Raw genomic sequence first — 10016 nt, forward strand, 5'->3', positions numbered from 1 at the left:
TAATAGCCCAATTTTGCCCGAGCCTGAATTACAAACGAATAAAAAGCCCAAATCAATTAACCCAAACAGAAATTAGATAAATAAAACCGAAAAATAAATAAAAATTTCAAAATACAACAGTCCAAAATTTACAAGCCTAAATGGCCTAAATAAAAAACCTAAAGGCCCAGAATACAACCTAACCCAATACACTACCCAAATTACAAGCCCAAAGCCCAATGGCCCAAAAACTTAAACTAGTCAAAAAAGCCAGAAACCTTAGGGTTTCTGGCATCGCACCCCCTTTTTGAATGCACGCCATCCGAGGCCTGATGCATTTGCCGCTGTTGCACCAAAATGGCAAAATGCGCCCCTTCTCTCCCCTCCGTTGACCGCGCCTGTCGCTTGCAAAGAGAAAGAAAAAGGATAGATAGAGACACGCAAGAAAAATAAAAACAACAGTTTGTATTCAGCTATAAAAGCCAAGACTTGTTTTTGCCTTTGGTCTTTCGTTTTTGCGACTTGTTTCAATTTAGTCATATTCTTTTTTAATTATTTTATTTCTTCCCTGTAATTTTAATTTGTTTACAAATTGGTCCCTTGACTCAGCATCGACCTTCGAGGAGTGACACGTGTCCTGGCTTTTGGGATATTTTCCCATTTAGCCCTTGTTATTTTTCTCATGTTATATTTTACTCTTTTGTTTACTTATTTATTTATTTATTTATTTACAATTTATGTTTTTAATTTCATTTTAATTCTGATTTAATCCTTGGTTTATCTAATTTTAACATTTTTTGAATTTATTTATTTATTATTTCTTTGACCCTTTTAATTAAATTCATATCATTTATGTTTATACATTATTCATCCTTATTATTATTATCATCATTTTATTATTCATGTTAATATTATGATAGCAACTATAGTACAATGATTTCTATTATTACTATAAATTGTCTTTTTATTACTATCATAGTTGTGTTATTATTACCCACTTACATAGTACTTTTATTTTTATTTTTTTACTTATTTATTCATTTATAATTTTAATGTCATCATTTCATTTTAATCCGTTATTATGTTATTTTGTTAACACTCGTGCCATGTATCGTGTTGTTCATTTTATTACTAGATCTAAATAAATAAAAAATATGATTAAAAAGTTGCATTCGTTTTATCACATGAATAAGAAATATTTTAAAGGAAAAAAGGCAATGTTAATTATTTTTGAATTAGAATAGTCGTGTTCCTAACTCACAGAATATGGTTTCATTCTAAAATCGAGATAGTCGAATATCAATTTTAAAAAATAAAAAACGAGATTTAAGTAACAATCAAATGGAATTTATTCTTGATTTCGAGGATTTAAGACGTTGTGTCCTAACTTACGGGACATGATCATTCTTTCTCGATTAACTTACGGGACATGATCATAGTAATGTCTTAATATAAAAAGGGATTGTGTTTTAAACTCCCTTCAAATTTTTAATTCTCAGCACTAAAACATCAAGTAATCAACTAGGTACCAATTTTAGGCAACACGAGAGTGCTAATCCTTCTTCGTGCGTAACCGATTCTCGAACTCATTTTCTTGAATTTTGTAGACTAAAAATTATTATTTTAGTAAATCAAACCTTTTATTAAAACGATCAAATTACGAGGTGATCCGATCACACCTTATAAAAAGAATTGGTGACGACTCCTATTTTTTATTTAAAAAATAAAAACGTTAACGTTACATAATAGAAATGATTGTTTTATAATATTGTTAATTAATAAAAACGATTTGTAAGATACTGCAATTATTTGTTTCAGTGCAACGATTTGCATATATATAAAGCTGTTGAATTGTAATACTATTTACTAACGCAATCCAATTGAAAGTTATAACTTTAATTCTTTTAATTTGATCCTAACAAAAATTGATTGCACCATATTAAGAAAATGATTTTTTTTAAACAACCCTAAATCTCTAAATCACCAATCTCTCTTAGAGATACTCATGAGCCGGGTTCGGTTGGGCTTAAGTATGGTATTAACATACTTTATATTTACTTAAGTCTGACCCCTCCCAAATTATGAGTTTAAAATTTTACCCAAATCAGCCTATATTTATAAAAGACAAACTCATTTTAAATTTGCCCATATTTTTTAAATTTTTAAATATATATTTTATATTATATTATTTTAATATTTAATAATTTTATACATTATTTTAATATTTACATTAGAGTAGTATTATATATTTAGTATAGTTTTTTAATGTATTCTAAATTACATAATATATAAAAATAACATAATATAAAATATTATAAACACTACAGCAAAACAGGTTTTTAGCGGTGTTTTTAGTGGCGTTTGAATGAAAAACGCCACTAAAGAACGAGTATTAGTGGCTCTTTTCGAAAAACGCTACTAAAGAACGAGCATTAGCGGCGTTTTTTAAAAAACGCTAATGCTCGATCTTTAGCGGCGTTTTTCACGCAAAAGAATTTTGTAAAACGCCGTCGTTTTGTATTAAGCTTTTAGTGGCTTTAGCCGCGCTTTTGTAAAAAAGCCGCTATAGGTCGAGTTTTAGCGGCGCTTTTGTAAAAACGCCGCTATAAGTCGAGTATTAGTGCCGCTTTTTGAAAATGCCGCAAAAACATTTCATCTGTCTATTTGTAGTTTAACTAGTTTATTTATATTAAAATACAATTTATTTTTAATTGAATATTTAAATTCTTCATAAAAAATAATGATACGTAGAAAAATTTGAAAGTAAAAACATAGAAAAATATTTTTAAAATGAAAAAATTAAAATACTATTATTTAAAATAATTTTAAAGATTTTTGGTATATGACTGATTGTTTTTAATCTATATGTTAAATATTTTAAGGTTTGTGGATTATGGGTTTAGGATTATGGTTTATAGTTTAAGAGTTGGGAATTAAGGCTTAGGGGTTAGGGGTTAAGTGTTAAGTTTTTAGGGTTTAGAGATTATGTTTATGATTTAAGGTTTAGGGGGTTTAGAATTTAAGGTTAATGTCCATGGTTTGGGGTTTTAGGGTTTATGATATAATGTTTATTATTTTGTGATTTGAGTTTTGATTTTATGGTTTATGGTTTAGAGTTTGGGGTTCATGATTTATTATTTTATAGTCAGGGTCTTAGTATTGTTCATGATTTTAAGGGTTAGGATTTTTGACAAAATGACAAAAATTAATTTATTTTAGGGTTTAGGTAAACAATAAAATTCTTTTTAATTATTTTTGTCACTTGTAATACATATATATTTAGTGTTTATGGTATAAGTTTATGGTCTATGATATTTTATGGTTTATGGTTTGGGGTTTGGGATTTAGGATTTATTTTTAGTGTTTAGGGTCCATTAACTTGTGTATATTGGATTTTTTATAACATAAACCTAAATAAGATAAATATAAGTTATTTTAAAAAGAATATCAAAATGGGTTAAATCCCAAAAGCATACATGAACAATGGTTTAGTGTGCAATTATATACATGAACTTTAATTTGATCCAGTTATTGTAAATTATTATCACAATTATTGATATAAAAATATTTATATTTATTCAATATAAAAATATATTGATGTATTTATTTTTTAAAATGTGTATGATTAAATCAAAATTAAAGTTTCAGCTATACATTTAAACTACAATTAGAATTTCACATCTACAATTACACATTAAACCAAAATTCATATATAATTTTGAGATGTATCTCTATCAAAATTTAGGTGTATACATATAATTAAATGCCATTTATATAAAAATCTAAACAACTAATGCGGACCATACTTAAAAGAATAATGCTTGTATTATTGTGTTCTTTTGTATTTTTTTAATTCTTTGATTTCATTTTATTTCATTAAAGTTTCCTTTTGTATTTTATATGATAATTTAAAATTATAAAAATTTTCAAAAAATTAAAAATAAAAATAAAAATAAAAACTTAATATTTAATATTTCAATCTATATTTCAGTTAAAAGTTCAATATTTAAAATTAAAAAATTTCAAAAATGATAATCTCAGCACAAAAATTTTAAAAGAAAAAATAAAAAATATATTAAAATAAAAATTAAAATTAAGCAATATAATGTCGCAAAAATTAAACTATAGCAGCGTTTTCAAAAACGCCGCAAAAGAAAAAAAAAAAATCAAAATCCCGCTCACCCTAAAAAAAACTTTTGTTTAGCCGCTCGTTACTCCCTCTTCTTCTCATCTATGTCGCTCGCCCTAAATTCCCCAAATAAAATTTAGCTACTCTTATTCTACACTTTCCTTTAACTTCATCCATCTCTCTTTCCCTTCTCCATTATAGACCCTTCTTTTGACTTTTCTGTGCTTTCTTTCGAGGTAAAAACTAGGGGAAGGTAATACTGCTGTGAAGTTCAGCTTTGGGTTTTCTTTTTTGGTTTAGGTAATGGCGCTAAGGCTCGATGGCACAGATGTTTCGGGGTTTAAATTCCTCTTCTCATTGGAGGTCATGTATGGTCTCATGTATGGTTTAGGTAATGTACACCAAGTTCATCACGCCTTTGGGGATCGATGCGCCTCTCGATAGTTTCTCTGAAGCCAGAGCTATCCAGCATGTTCGAGTCTTAGCACATGAAATCGATGGTCGTCAAGTGCGTCGGCTTATCTCTTTTCACTTTCTTTCCATCATGTCCTCTACTTTTTTTCTTTTTTTTTTCCTTTCAATTTTACTGGATAGCTTTAAATCATTACTACTCTTATTAGTTTATTCTCACTGCTTAGATTGAAGGTAACCTCTGGGGTAGCTGAAATGGAAAAAAAAATTTCAAATTTATTGCTGTGGTAGAGTAGGACTTTATGTTAGTGATTATGGGTTTTCGTTGTTCAATAGGAAGGGCGTCAGGGTTTGAGAGAAGCAGCAGAGTATATTAAGGCACAGTTGGAAAGGTTGAGGGAGAGAGCTGGGTTAAATTTCAGGTTTGTATACACTTGTTTTAAGGCTGAATTGTTTTGTTTCAAATTGGGTTTTTATATTTTTCATTAATTTTGTTCAAAGTTTCTGGCTTTTACTTTATTTAATTTCCTTAATTTGCAGGATTGAGATTGAAGAGAATGTTGCTGGTTGGTCATTCAATATGATGTTCTTAGGCCATGGTATATCATTTGGTTATAGAAATTATACAAATATTTTGGTGAGGTAAATCTCTGAAACTGAATAGGGTTCCTTTGATTTTGATTTATATTGTTTTCTATCATCTGATTAGGATTGTCAACTCTTACTTTTGATGTGCCAATGTCACCAAAGAAGGCTCTCCGTGCTGCAATGCTGAAACGTTGTTTTGCAAACACTATTCTGAAAGCTCAGAAGAAGGCACTACTGGATCATGTAAAGTTTTTGGCTGCTAACAACGAAAAGGTCTTCTAATTCTCTCATCAAATGGAATTAAAAAGATGAAGTGAAGCTCTCTATCAAATGACTTGTTCACTTAAATTCTTTTTACTTGCCATTATAGATTTTGAACTGCTTTAATCTATGAACTGTTAAAAAACTTAGCTTGTTTTCTTGCTTGTGTCTGCCATTTCAATCTTATCAGGATGATGCAATATGTGCCTTCCTATACGATAATAAATTTGAAACCAAATTCCACAGTTTCGCTTTCTTTCATGTTTGATATGCTAGTGTGTTTATATCTTTAGGTTATCCTTGAATGAGAGAAATGAAATGATTTGTTTGGCTGGCTTGATATATATCTATATTTAATGGTAATTTGAGATATGTTTTGAGTGATTAGGAATATTAGTCCTTCTGGTGCATGCAGGGACCAATTCCTATTAGTAGTAGTAGTTTTAAGTTGGTTAAGTATTTGTGAGGCAATAGTGTGCCTTGAGATCTTATAGATAATGATTGAACCTTCACAGAAAAGGCAAAGATTGAAACTCAAATCTTAGCCGCTGAAGCAGCAGCAAAAATGAAGGCAGAGGTTGAGCTGAAAAAGCAACGGGAAAGAGAAATAGGAGCTGCTCGAATTGCATTACAAAAGGTTTTTATCTTTTTCTTGTGTTTTCTTTTTTGTCCTTATTATGTTTATATAGTGGAGGTTTTTAGAGTCTAGAACACTGTAATACCATATAGTATATACAAAAAAAATAAGAATTATAATAATTTATCATAATTTTTTAGAATATCAAAGGAACTAAACTTGTTAAAAAATTAAATTTTATAACAAGAACAATTAAGTAAAATGTGCTTTTATTTAATCTTAAATTTCGTCAATCAAACATATTAATTTTATATTCTAACCAAATGAATCAAAAAATTAACATCAAATTTCACCCGCAAATCATGGTACGAGATTTGGCAAACCAACAGAAAAAAATATTTGAAAAAACACACTAGGAAATTGAAGGCATTGATAACGATTTCACTATATTGTCCTAGGCAAATTAATCTGTCACTCTTTGGCACAAGAGGTTGACTGTATCAATTGGTAATTTCCCTGCTCTTTCCCCCTGTTTGTTGCAGACGTAAACAAACAAATTAAGAGTCTCTCCACCCACATGAAGGACATAAATTGTATTACTATGATGTAAATAAAATATATCTCCTGAAATATATATAGGAAGAAGTACCAGTAGATCCCTTTATTATAGAGCTTAGATAAAATTAGTCTTATACTATTAAAAGAATCAAATAATGATAAATTTTAACAGAGTTAATATTTAGTAACGGAATTAATATTTTGAAAGCATTTATGATTTTACATTTGAAATCTTTTATTTGAAAATGAACTTTAAATAAAAAATTTCATGTAATTTTTAAACAATAAATAATAACTCTGTTAAAGCTTGATTTTATTTGATTATTTTCAATAGTATAGAGATAAATTTCCAAAAAAGAAAATTAGTACAGCGGCTAAACTGTTCTTTTCAAAAATAGGACTAATTTGATCCCGTTACTATAATATAGGGACTTGAGAGGTACATTCACGGATGTATATATGTAAAGTCAAATTGCTTAAATTGATAGTAGTTATTAACTAATTTACAATGAAGTCTATATGATATCAGATCAGAGCATGACTAAGTCAGTAACTTTTAGAGGTTTTTATCTTATTATGTTTTCTTTTATGTGGAATAAAAACATTTAGCTTTGTATTTCTTTTTTGTGATTTTATTGGTGTTCATGTGAAGAGATGCATATTATTATCATAAATAACCAAAGGTAAAATATCATCTTTCATGCAAGAGTTAAATGATATTCAAATTAATCATTTTTCTTCAAGTTTTTTGCTTTGTTGTGAGAATGTAATAAGATGCTTTTTACATTAATTTTTATTCTCCCATTATGCTTTAAATGTCTTTTATCATTTTTTTAATATGCATTTATGATCTGAAATTTAAATAATTCATTTGGATGAACAACTTATTATAGTGCCTGAAATTTAAGTTATCTTACGTCGTCTTGTTAATTTTGTTCCTTTTAAATAGATTTGACATTTTTCCTTGTTATAAGAAAGAAAAAGAAATATGACCTTTTAATGGACATGTGCATGTTCTTGATGTGTTTGTTTGCAGGCTTACATGCATCTGTTTGCATGTTTATATTCATATCTCTGCTACTGTGTCATCATACTCATGTTTCAAATGGCATTTAGTCAACATAATCAATTACCAGTATCTTACTTGTTGTAAAATAATCAGTTTAATGTTGTCGTAAATTAAAAACAAAAACTATTTAGGTTTTGATAACTTCAATGAATCAATATTTCTTGGTTTGGTTAAGTTTCATTATATTCATTTAATTTTAATTATAATTATTTGTAATTTTACCTTTTTATTAAATATTTTATAATAAAAATCTTATATAACTTTTTTTAATTTTTAATAAACTGCTTACTACCCTCACTTTCTAAAGTAAAATGTTTGAAGTATATTTTATAATTTTTTAATGAAGCAATTTCAAGCTCTAATTAACCTGCTAGTGCATCACTAATGAAGTGTTTAGTTGCTGGAAATTGAGATGTTAATTGAGGTTTATAAATGTTATTAATTGAGATGTTAAAGTGCAGCAAATTGAAGTGTTTAAATGCTGTAAATTGAAGTGTTAAAGTGCTGCAAATTGAAGTGTTAAATGCTGTAAATTGAAGTGTTTAAATGCTGTAAATTGAAGTGCTTAAAAGTTGTAAATTGAAGTGTTTAAGTACTGCAAGTTGAAGTGTTTAGTTGCTCGAAATTGAGATGTTTTATCGCTGTAATTGAGGTGTATAAATGTTGTTAATTGAGATGTTAAAGTGCTGTAAATTGAAGTGTTAAAGTGCTGCAAATTGAAGTGTTAAAGTGCTGCAAATTGTAGTGTTTAAATGTTGTAAATTGAAGTGTTTAAGTACTGCAAATTGAAGTGTTTAATTGCTGGAAATTGAGATGTTTTATCGCTGTAATTGAGGTGTATAAATGTTGTTAATTGAAGTGTTTAAATGTTGTAAATTGAAGTGTTTAAATGTTGTAAATTGGAGTGTTTAAGTACTGCAAATTGAAGTGTTTAGTTGCTGGAAATTGAGATGTTTTAACGCTGTAATTGAGGAGTATAAATGTTGTTAATTGAGATGTTAAAGTGCTGCAAATTGAAGTGTTTAAATGTTGTAAATTAAAGTGTTAAAGTGCTGCAAATTGAAGTGTTTAAATGTTGTAAATTGAAGTTTTTAAGTACTGCAAATTGAATTGTTTAGTTGCTGAAATTTAGTTTATGTGCCATGTGATGATTGTGTTTTAAAATTTAACTTGTTTTAGTTCCTTACATTCATACAGGATTCACATTCAAGGAGCAAGAAACATCGTAGCAACTCATTGAGATTGAGCAGTCAGAATTCAGAATCAAGCGACACACAAGAGCTATATTTGGAGCTTAGACTGTCACTGTAATCAGTAAATTTTTCTGCCACTTTAAATGCATGCTCATGGAATTGCATTTTATGCTTTCCTAGAATTGTAAGTTCAAATAAGGTGTTGATCTTGCAATTCATACACAACTTGAGCAAGTTGATATGAACTAGTTTAAATTTTTTTTAAAAATTTCAAATGAATCTTATGTAATCAAAGGCAATTTGACTTGCTGCATGAGATATAGTGAAAAACATTGATATTCTTGTTTATGAATTTCCAAAGAATGGAGTGATGTATGTACTGATAATAACATTTTTAAAGGATTTGCTTAAGCAGGTAAAGGGGTGGGAATGGATTTATGGCGTTTTATAATATTTTAATTTTTTTTATTTTTATGATTTTTAGTGGCGTTTTTGGGAAAAGCGTCGCTAAAAGTCAGATTCTTTAACAGTGTTTTCTGAAAAAGCATCGCTAAAAATTATGTTCTTTAGCGGTTTTTTTAAAAGTGCCGCTAAAAGTTAGATTTTTTAGCGGCGTTTGTAGAGAAAGCGTCGCTAAAGGTCTTTTTGGCAGCGTTTTTAGGAAAAGCTCCGCTAAAGGTCATGTTCTTTAGCACCGTTTGTGGGGAAAGCGCTGCTAAAGGTCATGTTCTTTAGCGGCGTTTATGGGAAAAGCGCCGCTTAAATTCACGTTCTATATCGGCATTTTTCACATAAACGCCTCAAAATTTAGCGACGTTATCTGTAGCGGCTTTTTTTGCTGCGCTTATAAAAACACCACAAGTAGTTTTAGCGGCGTTTAAAAGCGCCACTATAGGCCTAAAAAATGCTGCTAAAAGTCAGTTTTGCTGTAGTGAAACTTAAAAGCTCAACACATATTTTAAGCGGGTCTGTATTTTTTACCTAAACCCATTTTTCAAACATAATATTTTTAACCAAACCCTTTCAAATTTCCAGAAAGCTTTTAGGCGAGTAAAATGACCCATGAATAGGTCTAATCTCTTTTACTACCTTAAAAATAACCTAATAACCTAGCTTACTGTACATATACAACAAGGTCATGGAAAATTAATAATTATAACTAATTTTAATTCTTTTAAAATGAATTTATTATTTATTTACAAATTATTTATTTTACTAAATGATAAAACAATTTATCATGGTTAGTTGGTA

The 10016-nt window shown here is 28.7% G+C and overlaps 1 protein-coding gene across 3 annotated transcripts; it reads left to right on the top strand.

Annotated features, from left to right (window-relative positions):
- Window positions 1-4112: 4112 nt before the first annotated feature.
- On the top strand, window positions 4113-9185 carry LOC108458426 (uncharacterized). 3 transcript variants are annotated; one of them, XM_017757814.2, is made up of 6 exons: window positions 4113-4616; window positions 4856-4941; window positions 5060-5118; window positions 5229-5380; window positions 5884-6005; window positions 8770-9185. In XM_017757814.2, the coding sequence occupies exons 1-5, from the start codon at window positions 4503-4505 to the stop codon at window positions 5911-5913; spliced, it is 441 nt and encodes a 146-aa protein (XP_017613303.1). In that variant the 5' UTR covers window positions 4113-4502; the 3' UTR covers window positions 5914-6005; window positions 8770-9185. The 3 variants fall into 3 exon arrangements, with proteins under 3 accessions (XP_017613303.1, XP_017613305.1, XP_017613304.1); XM_017757816.2 differs by having other exon boundaries at window positions 5229-5350; XM_017757815.2 differs by lacking the exon at window positions 8770-9185 and having other exon boundaries at window positions 5229-5420; window positions 5884-5999.
- Window positions 9186-10016: the final 831 nt, after the last annotated feature.

The sequence above is a fragment of the Gossypium arboreum genome, chromosome 4 (assembly GCF_025698485.1).
Source record: "Gossypium arboreum isolate Shixiya-1 chromosome 4, ASM2569848v2, whole genome shotgun sequence".
Lineage (NCBI taxonomy): Eukaryota > Viridiplantae > Streptophyta > Magnoliopsida > Malvales > Malvaceae > Gossypium > Gossypium arboreum.

Excerpts from the sequence above, each read along its gene's own strand:
- LOC108458426 (XM_017757814.2), top strand. The coding sequence starts at position 4,503 with ATGTACACCAAGTTCATCACGCCTTTGGGGATCGATGCGCCTCTCGAT. Across the intron at positions 4,942-5,059 it reads AGAGCTGGGTTAAATTTCAG|GATTGAGATTGAAGAGAATG; the intron begins GTTTGTATACAC and ends CTTAATTTGCAG. Across the intron at positions 5,119-5,228 it reads TATGATGTTCTTAGGCCATG|GATTGTCAACTCTTACTTTT; the intron begins GTATATCATTTG and ends TCATCTGATTAG.